Source organism: Haliotis rubra, unplaced genomic scaffold (genome assembly GCF_003918875.1).
Source record: "Haliotis rubra isolate DU_JTF1 unplaced genomic scaffold, ASM391887v1 Scf34, whole genome shotgun sequence".
In the NCBI taxonomy this organism is placed as follows: domain Eukaryota; kingdom Metazoa; phylum Mollusca; class Gastropoda; order Lepetellida; family Haliotidae; genus Haliotis; species Haliotis rubra.
Window position 1 is genome coordinate 941,651 of NW_025767013.1, and position 14,187 is coordinate 955,837.

At 36.3% G+C, this 14,187-nt stretch overlaps 1 protein-coding gene across 1 annotated transcript in view; it reads left to right on the top strand.

The window, feature by feature from the left end:
- Positions 1-14,187, top strand: part of LOC124284586 (zwei Ig domain protein zig-8-like) — a 233,665-nt gene that overhangs the window by 182,060 nt on the left and 37,418 nt on the right. The window contains exon 5 of the mRNA XM_046720687.1: positions 2,739-2,813. Within this exon, the coding sequence (XP_046576643.1) occupies positions 2,739-2,813 (75 nt within the window). The remainder of the gene's footprint in view (positions 1-2,738; positions 2,814-14,187) is intronic.

Below are 14,187 nucleotides of genomic sequence, written 5' to 3' on the forward strand. Positions count from 1 at the left end.
TTGTCCATCCAAACTCGATTATTTACAGTCCACTGCCATGTATCTGGAATATTGCCGAGTGTGGCATAAAACTAAACTCTCTCACTCACATAGAAGTGGATCCAAAGCATTAAACTCATGCCTTAGTGTGATGAGTGAAAGCTTAAAACACTATAGTCCGTTTGTCTCAAAAGTGGACCGATGAATTGCATCGAAAACTAATAAACATAAAATACTCAATGAAACGCTGATCATACCATCATACATCATACCAACTCTGTGAGGTTTTTGCAGAATTTTTGTCCTAAAAATAAAAAAGTTGTTTAACTATCTATCATTAAAATATTGACACAGTTCACTATTTGTTACGAGGGAGGAGTGCAGAGAAAGGGACAGCCAGGTATCATTTCTACAAAGCATCATGAATTATATTTGGTTTTGGCAATATGGTTTCTAAAAGGTGGTTTGTAATAGTGCACTTCTGATTAGGCTTCCTGAAAACCACCATGACATTGGTATCAGTTTCTTTCATAATACCTTTCTGTGTTTCTTCACCAAAAGAAATGGACATGCGAGATATCATTCTGAAGAACATGCAAGTGAGTTCAATCACTTTCAGCACTATCACTATCAGAAAAAAGTACCATGAAATAATGATCATGTATTTATTGTATCTCAAGATGTTGGGTATTATGATATCTGTTCTTTCATTTCTCATTCAACTCCTGTTATAGCTCTTATGATAAGTTAGTGCAGAAAATGGACTGGAGGCAAAGAAATATTCATATTCGTATTGCATGGCCGTCGTGGACCAACCAAGAGCACATATTTGTCCACTATCATCATCCCAACTTAACACTTACAAAGAAGACAAGGTTGAAAGTTCTGCAATACAAGAGGATAAGTTTGTTCAATATAAAGCTGGGCTGAACAAATTCACTTTCACGTAAATAATAGATCACAGTAAGTGCAAGGGAGTGTTTTCCATTCTAAAATCTCAACACATGATATTACTTAAAATTGTTCCAGCTTTTGAAGTAGGTATACCAGTTGTTGGTTGATGTCAGTAGCCAAGCGAATGAAGGTAGATAAGGCCATATGTCTTTAGTTTAAACTGTTTGAAAATACTGACAATGTTACACTTGATATTAAAAAAAATAATTTATGCCATATGTTGCCAAAGATTTTATGGTGATTTTCATGAAGTTTGGCTGTTAATCGGCAGCTGCTGCTTACATGAAGTGTTTATCTGATGATGTACTGAAAAAAAATAGCCCGCAAATACCAGTAGGTATGCTAACTCTGATGCCTCATAAAATACACTGACCCATTAACCAGTTCCTCTATTCCAATGTGATCCAAGTTATGGCATTTCACCTCCTCACTATGGTAATTCATTCTTACATGTTAACTTTCTGATCTGATTGTATATTTAACCTAATGCGTCATAAAGGTAAATCAGTTATGTATTGTCCTTATTTAGAATAATAACACAACCTATGATTACAAACTTTTTATCGGGTTCAGGGCAGTGGGGTAGCCTAGTGGTTAAAGCGTTCGCTCACAACACTGAAGACCCGGGTTCGATTCCCCACATGGGTACAATGTGTGAAGCCCATTTCTGGTGTCCCCCTGCCGTGATATTGCTGGAATATTGCTAAAAGTGGCATGAAACTAAACTCACACACTCTTTAAAAGATTCATGAATACTTCTTGTGTCTTGATAGTTCCCTATATGACTGTAAAGGTTTTGATCATGATATTTGATGATTTATTGAGATGTGAAATGCCATTCAGATGACCTTTAAAAATTTCACTGCTTCTGAATTTCTTAATGATTGTCTGTTAATGATTAACTACTATATATGGCTGAATTATTGAAAATGCTGTTGAATGGTATTTAAGAAAAAGGGGATGTTGACCATTTTATGGGCTCTGATTAGAATGTAAATTCTTGAAAATATTTGATGAGCAAGTTGAAAAACAACATCACAATTAGATTTGAACATTACTGTACTGGATTTGTATAAGCATGTACTGACCAGCTCATACGCCATAGATCTAGTCACACAATACCATTGCTGTCAGTTGGATGATAGGCAATTCCTACAAGTCCAGTACATCCAGCTGTGCACCTTTGATCAACCAATACACATTTGGTCCAGTCATATTTCATCTTTGCTTCTAATTCTAACACACTATATATTAAAAACTTGCTAAAGCATAATGAAGACTATTCACTCTTTGTCACAATATCTGTATTGCCTGATCAGTTGAAAATATAATAATATTTTACAGTTTTTAACCTTTTCCCAACTCCTGGTATCAGTCAAATGTTTTGGTGAATTATATCACATTGCTATGATTTTATTTCATTATTATTCACAGGGCTTCTTCTAGTAGGGATTGCTAATGATGATGGAAATGGTTTTCTTGTATTTATGTGGTAGCAACTTTATGGATGACAACTTATTTTTTAATGCTTAGAGCAACATTTCAGTGTAGATTCTTATACTTTTTGCTTGATAATGGTGTAAGAATCTAGTGTAGCTTGATAACAGTGTAAAAATCTACATAGAAACATTGCTCTATGCAATAAACAAGAAGTTTTCTTCCATAAAGTTGTATGCTTCATTATAGACTCACCAACTTCTAGAATGCCGATCAAACAATTAGTATCAGTTTCAGTTTGATTAGTAAATTACTAATTAACTGAAACTCAGCCTGCAACTTAACATTGCCAATTATTTTTCTTGTAGCTACAAGCAATGGAAACCATGGGACACTTTGGGATAATTCCCCTTATGAGGTTTCACCTGAGGGAGATTTTCCAGGTAGTGACTTCTACTTGACCCCTTATACCCTACAATAAGCAACCCTATATCATTCTCAAGATCATTACCATATTGGACATGTGTATGGCCGCCAAATGCCAATTATTGCTAATCCTATTGTTACATGTTGGGAATTAACATTAGGAGATTTTATGGTCAATGGTTCATTGACATGTACTTAAAGACCGAATAATGTTCACGACAGTTAACGTTGTTGTGCAATGGGTCAGTCAAATGGCAGATGTAGACTGTAATTATTAGCATAGTTAATACTAATGAGGAAATGGTTGTGAGTAATGCACTGCAATGGCCGTTAGTGACAGCTGTCATGGGAGTATGTCGATAACCATTGTGAAATCTAATTCAGCTTTGCAGTTTTGACCTGTCCTTCAAAATAATTTTAGAATCCATACTTTGTGGGAATGAATGCAGTTTGTTCATAAAAATAGTGCTGTTGATACTGAATTAAAGATTTCCTATGAAACAGTTTCATGATTAACCTTGCATCAAAAGGTGCTGTGTACAAGTGTTTGTCAAGCTGTTTTAACTAGGTGTGTGATTAACATATCGATTCACATCAACACCCTCTTGAAAGTTGTGTAATTGTTTTTAAGTAGCCTTTTTCTAAATTTAAAATATACTCAGTAACAATACTAACCTTGTCTCGACATATCCTGTGATTTTGTAATACAAGTGTTGTGTCACCAGTTGAATTTTGCATGTTCTCGTCTGGTATTTCTGGAACAGACTGTCTACAAGTCCCTGGAACTAACATTTCCTTTGAAGTGAAGTGAGGTGAACAGGGTTTTATATTGCATTGATGATAGTTGCACATGTTTAGTGACGTGCATGCATGTGTGTGGGGGGCTGCTTGTAGGAATCCAAACTGCTGAGGGGCAGTTGCGTAGCCTAGTGATTAAAGCATTCGCTCAAAGACCCGGGTTCAATTCCCCACTTGGGTAGAATGTGTGAAGCCCATTTCTGATGTCCCCTGCTGGGATATTTCTGGAATACTGCTAAAACTAAGCTCACTCACTAACTCATTCTCCCAAACCACTGAGATACCCCCCTGACAGTTTAGCACTAAGACCAGTATGCTGACTCTTGAGCCAACCAGTCCTTATCTTATCCCCTTATTGTACACCTCCATGGTGTAGTGGTTAGAGTGTCCACCCGGAGAGCGGAAGGTTGCAGGTTCGATCCCGACTGTGTCATACCAAAAGATGTTAAAATATGGTACTTGTTGGTCCCTGCCTGGCACTCGGCATTAATGGGTACATCGAGGACTGATCGGCTCGGAGTCAGTATAATGTGTCTGAGTGGGGTATTCATGCTTCACTGCGGCATGGAATCTCAGTGGACTAGCACTATAAAACCAGCTTCAGTCTGGGCTAGTACAAGCAGCCACACATACACATACACACGCATGCACGTCGTCATATTAGCGAAATATTCTCAAGCACGACGTTAAACCCAATTCTCACCTCACCTCACCTTATTGTAGACACCAGGAAGGGGAACATAAAGTGCCATCCTTTGTCTTTTGTTTAGGCAAGGCTGGTTCTCAAGCACCAGGCCTCTGCTGTAGGAGCAGATGCTGTATCCACTACACCACTGAGGCTGTTCATGTCCTTTCATTATCCTTTATAGCATTCTTAGTTCTGGGAATAAGGAATGTATTCTGAAGAGTGTTCTGAGCTGTTTGGTCATAATGGCTGGGGTGTGGATTTGGAAATTTGAAGTTAAGTATTGATAGATACTTTGTACATGATAAAGAATGCACCAATGACATGGTTGTATAGACAATCAATGAATTATTATCTCAAGAATGAAAATCTGCCACTTTCACTCAAAGCACGATGTCATGCTTCCAGTAGGACATGCCTACCATCTTTGTGAACACCTGGTGTCACAACCGATTTCAGTGATCCATTCTCATGTTTTATCAGCGTTGATTTTCTTTTTGAGAATCGGTTTTGAGGGATGTTCAAGATTCGTTGTCTGCTGTTGATATTTAAATTTAAAACTTAATACTCTGTATGTATGTGTCTAATAGTGTACTCATGTAACGACCCTGTGAGAAAATGTCATGAGTAATTCACACTTGTTGTAAGAGCAGAATGGGGAGTACTTCATGCTTCTCATCACAGGCCACTATGACAAAGCTTATATAATGCTGAATAAGGCATTAAATAAATAGAGTCAACCATTCACACAAAAATTGTGTTGCCAAGAATGTTTACTTTGTGGTATAAATGAAAGGCTTTTGTGATTTTTTGTACAAAGGGATTTTGCTAAAGTTATTGTTGCCAAAAGTAGAATGTTTTTGTAACTTCATCATACATCCACACATAACAGGTTTCTTGCAATTTGACTACTCCAGGATTGATTTACAGAACTTTTTAAACTTCCAGACCTGTTTAATTTTGTATCATACACTAAGGATGGCATTACAACTATACATGTCAATACCAAGCTAACACGAAAATGTAATAAGAACATCAGAGAAACATTTGGTAAAGTTTTCAGGAAATGTTTTGTAGAATGAATTATTTGGCAGTAATCTTTTAATAACATTTCACAAAATATTTGAAAAAATACTTCATTGACATGAATTTGTATGATGCCCAAAACGTTTAGCAATGTTTTCTCTGAGCATATGGTTGTAACATTTGAAAAGGTTTCCACAAAATATTCCGCAAATTCTTCTGAAAACAATTTATTCATTTGAATTTCTATGGTTCCAGATACGTTTTAGCAACTTTTTCTGAGAAAATGTGGTTTTAACTTTTTGAGGAACAGAAAAGCCCAGTTAACAATTAGTTTTAGCAACTTTCTCTGTGAAAATGTGGTTTTAACTTTTTGAAGAACAGAAAAGTCCAGTTAACAATTAGTTAATGTAATATTCATTCAGAGACACAGCCAGATGCTTGATGTGTGAATTGTATCATGAATTACGTTAAATTCACAAGTTGTTGTGACCAGAGAGTGCCCCTGCATACTAACTTTTTAGGGGCAGAGTGCAGGTACAAACCTGGACTAACACTTAGTCTCTGAATATGCCTAATATTGATGGAAACAAATAATTCCCCTTAATTTGAAAGAGAGACCCAGTAGCTCCTGTACAAAATGTGGGTGAACTGGAGGTGGTATTGCATGAGGAGTGGCGGCAATTGCCTCAGGAATGTATCCGTAGGCTCACTGGTGCATTGAGGAGAAGAGTGGAGGCTGTCATCCAGGCACGTGGCAGATAGACGAAATACTCATGTCAAACACCTTGGTAGATTTCAAGGGGCCTTTACAGACAATGAGATCTGCCACTATCTCATCATGTAATGTGCCAGGACAATACTTACTCACTGAACTGCTTTTCCACAAAATCAACAGTGTTGGCATTTCTCATGTACAGAGCATACAAATTCACATATTGCCTACATTTTGTTTTTGTTTTTCTTAGTGGTGCTCCGATTAATTGAAATAATCGAAGATTGGTCACAAGCAATTGATCATGTTTTCTCGTAATCGAACACAAATAATTTTGTAACACCTGTTTGCATTAGCAATAGTTTTCACAGGGTTGTCTGTGTCATTAAATTTTCATTTCATAAGCACTATGAGGTCGTTCCAAGTCATGATTGAATTTATGTTAAAGACTCCAGGAAATCTGTTCCTAACATGTTAGTCCTCCTTTAAAGATGTCAAATTTGGAAATGCATTTTGTGCAATTTGCACCAAAAAAAAAAAAAAAACCCACAAAGAACTACGTTTTTCTTTATTTTTTGTGCATTAACAAACATTACAGGAAATTTGATCAATGACGCTAACCAATTATTTTCGATGATTTCAGTTATGAGATTTTAACCAATTCCCAACTCTAGTTTTTCTGCAGACAATTATTCAATCTTCAATCAGATAATCAGGCATTACTGCCCTTCTAGAGGAATGAAAGTTCTGACACTTTTCTGTTCACATCAGTGTTCTAGCAAATGGGGTGTGCTTAGTTAAGTTCCAAGAGTATATATTCAAGAAGCATCTAGATCAAGTTATTTTGAAGCTGAAATATAATGTGCAATAGCCTAAAGTTACTCAGGTGAAAATGTGTGTGGATTTAACATCCACTTCTAATATATCACATTGGAAAGACATTACTCTGCCTTCAGATAAGTAACAATATAAAGTAAGAAGATAAAAAGATATGTGACTCATATATCCCTGATCATACTCTGATTTAGTCACATCAGACTGGAAATGATTATTGACAAGTCTTGACCAGCCACTAAGTCAACCTTTTATAACAGACATGGATTACTAAGGACTTTTTCTAACCCGGAGTCCAAACTGGAATTGTTTTATGAAACTGGCATTGTAACTAGCCATGATCAACACCTGCATCACAGAACAGTTATAGCTACAGTACTATTTCGTCACAAGCATTAGAACCAAATTTGTTCAGTTTTCGATCAGTTTTTTTGCTCAATGTCAAAAGGTTTTGTTGAAGCAAATGACCCATTCTTGGTCCTACATTTATTTAACAGAGACTAAGTCAAATTCAATACATTTCTGTATTGTGGGAAAATTTGGTGATCAAGAAGTAAAATATTACTGTTGCAGTTAATGTCCCTTTATCATTGCGCTTCAGCCAACATTGTCTACACCTGTTTCCTTATTACAAAAGCAATTCCCAACAATATTTTCATGTAAATAATCAACAATGACTAACTCACTGACACTATATTGTGATACACTATGACTATGGGCTTGCTAGTGATACCTCATCAAAGAGGACGAGATGATTGATCACCACACTTGGCTGGATACAAATACCACTCATTTAGGATAGAAACATATCTATCTGAAAATGATGGATTAATTTGTGTGGGGAAATGAAACATACATAGTGTAAGCACCTTACTTTCAATATAACTTTTGAAAAAAAATTGAGGGAATGTTATGCAAAAGAATCCAACAACTAGTTCATCCACATTTAGTTTAATCAGAGCTGATTAACAAAAACATGTCTGTTCTTTCTTCCTGAAAATTGTGTTTAATAACCTACTTTTATGTCTTTGATCATCACAATAAGTATTCTTCCATGACTTCAGTAATATAAATACCGGATTGTGATTGGTTAATTAATGTCATTCAGAGGAATATAATCACATTATATACCTCTGATTTTCCAACACAGTATGTATTTTTAAAAATTCTTACTAACACAGTTATGGTAGAATGGAGATAGACATATTGTGTTGGAAAATCAGAGGTATGTAGCGAAATTATAATAGCTCTATATCTTTGATTTAAAACGTCACACTATGTGTTCAGTTTTAAATCAGATTTAGAGCTATTATAATTTTGTTATATACCTCTGATTTTCCAACACAGTATGTTTATCTCCTAAATAGCCTACAGCTGGTTTGACCAGAGAGTATTTAAATTATTTTGATTCGCCTTCTTTGCAGTATAACAGAAATCAATGCCACCCGTCCCAACTGAAATGAGCGAACTTTTAATACTTTCATAAAAAATAAAACTTAGTTGTAAACTTGACTTTTACGAAAGTACAATTTAGAAATAACAGAAAACAAACAGCAATAGCTGGGCCACAAAATTCTGCCTGACTGAACGCTTCAACACATACTGCTTGTATAAAGACATTAAAAGTTATGATGTTAACACTCTTGGGAGTCCTTCACAACAATATACATAATGTTCTCTGTTGCCTAATTAAACTGAACCTAAGACAGAGATGCTGGCAGTACAAAGTTTCTAAGCCCCCTAGCGGAGTAACATGTTACGTTAATCATGTGAATATCAAAATGTACATAAACATAGCAACCAAGACTGCTTTTGTAAAATGAACTTTCCACATCCGAGTTCAGATTGATGATCCATTTGCTTCACAATGACTTCGTTTGTTGGGTTCAGATAGTCTCTAAGGTAATAATTAATAGTTTAAATGATAATTTCTATAAAAAATATAAATAACAGACTGGGGCCCTGTCCGCTTATCTAGACTTGCCCCTTTAAAGGATGGAATTACTATACATCCATGGGCTTACCCTTCAGTACAGTCTTAGAGCAAGGCAAGCCTTCAGAATACTCTCTGGGGCGGTGGGGTAGCCTAATGGATAAGATGTTGGCTCGTCACGCTGAAGACCCGGGTTTGATTCCCCACATGGACACAGTTTGTGAAGCCCATTTCTGGTGTACCCCGCCATGATATTGCTGGAATATTGCTAAAAGCGACGTAAAACTAAACTCACTGACTCACTCAGAATACTCTGAACAAAGATGGTGGATGGCATGATAGTTTAACATCATTCCTGCAGTAACAGGGAATTATGTCGCAGCATTTTAAAAGTGTTTTTGAAGAGTGTAAGTGTGTTATGGCAGTGAGTTGTGCTTTAGATATCAAGTGAAAACAAGACATTAACAGTTGTATATGTTCCCGGCCTGAGCATTTTAGCAATATTTGTAATATACTTTAATGATATGCCATGTTTCAGAAAAACAATTACATGTGCGAATATATGCCTGTGTGTGCATCCTGACAATAAATATTAACTTTGCAGCAGTCTCTCTCTCACCCACACAAATATGTTTGTAATTGTGTTTGTGACACCAGATCTAAATCTACGACTGTGTGAAGCAAACTTGATGATATCACACCACCGTCAATATAACAAAAATGTTGTGTGATGTCTGATGCATAACGTTTTCACAACAACAGTTTGGAACATTACTATAACGTTGTAAATATGTTGTGTTAGGATGTTACCTATCCACAAACTTACCACATCCATTTAAAAACGTTGAGCGTCAGTTGGGTAACCTTTTTAGAAAACATTCTTGCTGACACTAATGCCATTTGTGAGATGCAGTTATACTGCTGGTTATTGGTATGGGTTGGCGCATGTGTCCACCATGTTTCCCAAACATGATGACATTGCATTAAATATGTTCTTGCATAACATTTGAGCACTGTTTTCAAAACATTGAAATAACATGTTGTCAAATAGTTTTGCCCATGTTGTATATGTTCTTGAATAACATTTTAAAAAATTTCAATAACATTTTGTAAATGCTATGTAAATGTTGTGATGAAAATATTTTTGAAAAAAATGCAATATAACCTTTGGAAAAGTTTCGAAAATGTCATGTCTTACTTGGGTAAACATTAAATATGTAAATATTAGATATGTTAAGACAAAATTGTCATAATTCATAGGAAAATAATTGCCGAATCATAAATATACATTTCACAAGCAGATGGTACACAGAACATAAAATTGAAGACTGAAAGTTACATGAAGTAATGATCACTTGCATCCCTTGTAACTGATAAGCCAAATACCAGAAACACAGGTAATATGATACCATTATAGTCATAATCCAGGACAACTGTTCAATATATATTTATGAAACGTTTTATTCACATCAGGCACGCACTGATCGTGTCAGCCATTCAGGTACAAGGTATTTTTTTGTTTTCTTGATTTCATGACAATAAGTTGGTCAGGGTGGTTCGGTACAGTCGTGTAACCCATCAAGTGTTCACTGCTGCTCTCTGGAATTGTATGTGCTCATCAGGCAAATGCTTAACTGGTGGGGTTTGCTATTCAGTTGTTTAGATTTAGCGTTTCTTGTTTAACAAGATGGATTGTGTTCAAACTTATGCCCTTGAACCATACATCTGTCAATCAAACATCCAGCCAAACCTGTAGCTACACACATTTCTTGTTTGGAAGAGGAATAATATATAATCCTAGTACTGATAGTACTGCCATGTGTTAACATATATTTAGCATGGTCCTAACATGATTGTCGTAGCTGCCATAGTTTAACACAGACTTACTACCCCAGTAGCGCTGAGATTCTTGATTTCTGGGAATTGGATTTCCTTGTGTGAAGTAGCTTAAGTTATAATGTGTCACAGTCGTTCCCTAATTGACAGTATTTTGCCTTCCAGTGATCACATTCAACAAATTTGAAAGATCTGAATGAAGCAAGTCTAGAGTTTGTGTCAGGTTCAGGGTGTGTTATCATCTGTGAGTGCTCATTTCAAGGTGCAGGTTTGAGAGGAAACATCAATCTGATTTGGCTGGATAGACTAACATTTTCCCTATCCCACAGGTGCTCCTTGTCTATTTAGATGGAGAAATTGGTCTCTATCAAAGTTATATTTTCAGAGATTAAATGTTAATCTACTTCTGGAATATGCCCACCTAGGTGTACACAGTATATGTTTCTTGATTTTATTTCATCCAAAGTGATTGGAGTGAAGTAAAATTTTGTCACATTGAGTCACCTTCATGAAGTTGGCTTCAATTGCCTATTGGGTGGTGGGGTAGCCTAGTGGTTAAAATGTTCATTTGTCACACCAAGGACCCGGGTTCGATTCCCCACATGGGTACATTGTGTGAAGCCATTTCTGGTGTCCCCTGCTGTGATATTGCTGGAATATTGCTAAGAACGACGTAAAACCAAACTCGCTTATTCAATTGCCTATTACATCTGTAATATGGTTTCCAAACGGGTAAACGATTGGTAAACTATGTGCAATGTAGAAGTCCACTGTTAATGTGGGTGATTTGTGGTCAGTGTGTAATTATCATATACACTCGGGAATTGCTTCCAGCACACAGAAGGAAAGCCTGCAGCCATTGTTGCATTATGTGACACATTGTCAATAATTCATCACCTTGATGGTATGGATGGGTGTGCCAATACAGATTATGGACGAAGCATGAGATCCGATTAGAGGGGTGCTCCCAGTGACTGCGAGTTGTTACATGGCGTCATCAGGGCATACATGGGTAAAGACTGGTTACTTAATTGCTTCCACTGAACTGAAAGTCGGACAATTAAATGATACATCGGAAATTGCTTCATCATTGTTCCAATTGGAATTACATAGCCTAATATTGAACGTTTGAGCACTTGGACATGTTTTGTGTTCATTTGTCAGCCCAACCTGCATCTATTGTCTGATGGTTATTTGGCGTTGGATTGAGATTAATTCCCCATATGATTTGGCATGAATGATTTGTTCAAGCCATGGTAGAATACTAGTGTATTAGTTGGTAATGTCATCAGTGTTGATGTGATTTCTGCAAATGTTGAGATCCCTTTATATTGGGAACTAAGTACAATGGAGAGACAAAGGGTTTTATTGTCTGGTGACATTGTGACACTAGCCATCAACACACAGGATATTATTAACACTCTCATGAGATGGAATCTTGTCAAATTTTTATGACTGTCGAATAATCATTTGATGATATTGAGCAGATGAGTATCATTTCTAATCGATACATCACATGTACAGGTTAGAACCAAATTAAAGCTGTAGGGTAAATACATCAGTATGTTAGAATATCTTCAATACTATTATTGGCATTTGTTGAATATATTACTGATTTGCAGATAGTTTATTTGTGGATTGCATCTTCATTATTCTTTCATTAAATACTTTCAGTAAAGATGCTTGCAAGAGTACTAGCATCTGTACCTGAATGCCATGTTGAAAGAACATAAAGATGAAATCCATAAAAGTCAACTCTGTCTTCATTGTTGTTACAGCTTCTAAAATACCACTTAAAGATATTGTGGTATTGATCAGCACATGGAAACATTTGACTAAATGGATGAGGAAGAGTCAGTTCATTTTGGAATATGGAAGATTGAAACTTTATGCGCTCGTAGGTGCTAAAGCACTCTTGAACTCATTAACAGAACACAGATAATGTACCATTAATGCATATGATTCCCTTGTACATGACTCCCTTGTCTCTCTCTCTCTCTCTCTCTCTCTCTCTCTCTCTCTCTCTCTCTCTCTCTCTCTCTCTCTCTCTCTCTCTCTCTCTCTCTCTCTCTCTCTCTCTCTCTCTCTCTCTCTCTCTCTCTCTCTCTCTTTCCCATGAAGATCTGGATTAGAATTGGTCTTCAACAACCCATGCTTGTCGTAAGAAGCGACTAGTAGAATCGGGTGGTCAGGCTCACTGACTTGGATGCTCATGCTGTTGAACACTAGATTGTCTGGTGAAGATTGTTATTTACAGACCGCCACCATATATCTGGAATATTGCTGAGTTTGGTGTAAAACTAAACTCTCTCACTCATGAATAAGGATCTATCTATAACACTGTGGATTACCATCAACAGCTATCTGAATCGAGGACACAGAAAGAAACATATGTAATCTAGTAATAAATTTGGATAATAAAACTTACTTACTCTTAAGATGTTGCACAGAGTTCCAAGGGCCATGTCTGTTTCATTCTTTTATGTGAGGGTGGTCCATATTAACCATGAATGACCCATCTCCAAAATCCAAAATCAACCAGTGACCATTCATTTCAGGAGCCAAGCTATTGCACAATTACGATATGAAATGCCAGTAATATCATGTAATGAATAGGAAATGAGAATTCTTTTTCTAATATCAAAGAGGTAATGTATAAATGGCCCTGGGAAAAGTGTTAAATGTTCAACCTTTAGCTTATCTGACACAAATTTCCATGATGTTTCAGTGTGTATTTAATGGTTTGGTTTGTTGATTGTAATGATCGAAACAATCATTTCTCAGCCCAGAGACAGAATCACTTAACCACAGAACATATTGTCAGAATAATTGTCACATAACGTTTAGAACCTGTCCGAACATACTCTGCAGATTATTTATTTTCGAATTGTAAGTTGCATTTGAAACAGAAATACGATCAGTTTTAAAAATAATGCAATTGTACCAATACAGAGAATTTATTACTGAAGACAAGGACAAATTGAAACAAGACCAATTTCGATTTATCACAACTGTTTCATGCTTCTGAAGAGAGACAAATATATGGACCATCATTTCTTTAATCCATTTGAGCCAAATTGGTTCACCAGGGTGTTTCTCAGAGAGTGGTGATTTATATCAAGTTATGCATCTAGCAAACAAACAGAGTTGTTTTTTATGGGTTATTCAGTGGTGCAGCTATCTGTTCACCATCTTTAGGATAGCCCAGAAGGTCATACATCAGCTTAAGAGTCAGTTAATGGAGGCAGCCAAGGTATCTCCTGAATTCAGATCACCATCTTCATTGCTGCCCATCTTTATGCTTAATTAACAGCAAGATCATGGACGCTGAATACAGATTGCCTGCATCCTAACTTTAGATTCTCTGTGTTTTGTCTTCAGGTAATATCTTTCTGCATAGTTATTTCCTGCATGAATTCTTTAGTAGCAAATGAACACTTTAAAAAATACATAGTTACATGGAGGTTGAATTTCTTTGGTAGACAATGGAAAGAGAAATGGTTTTGATATCTATCATGAGACTACATTGTAACTAACTCATATCACATTCTTTGAAACTATTCTCTT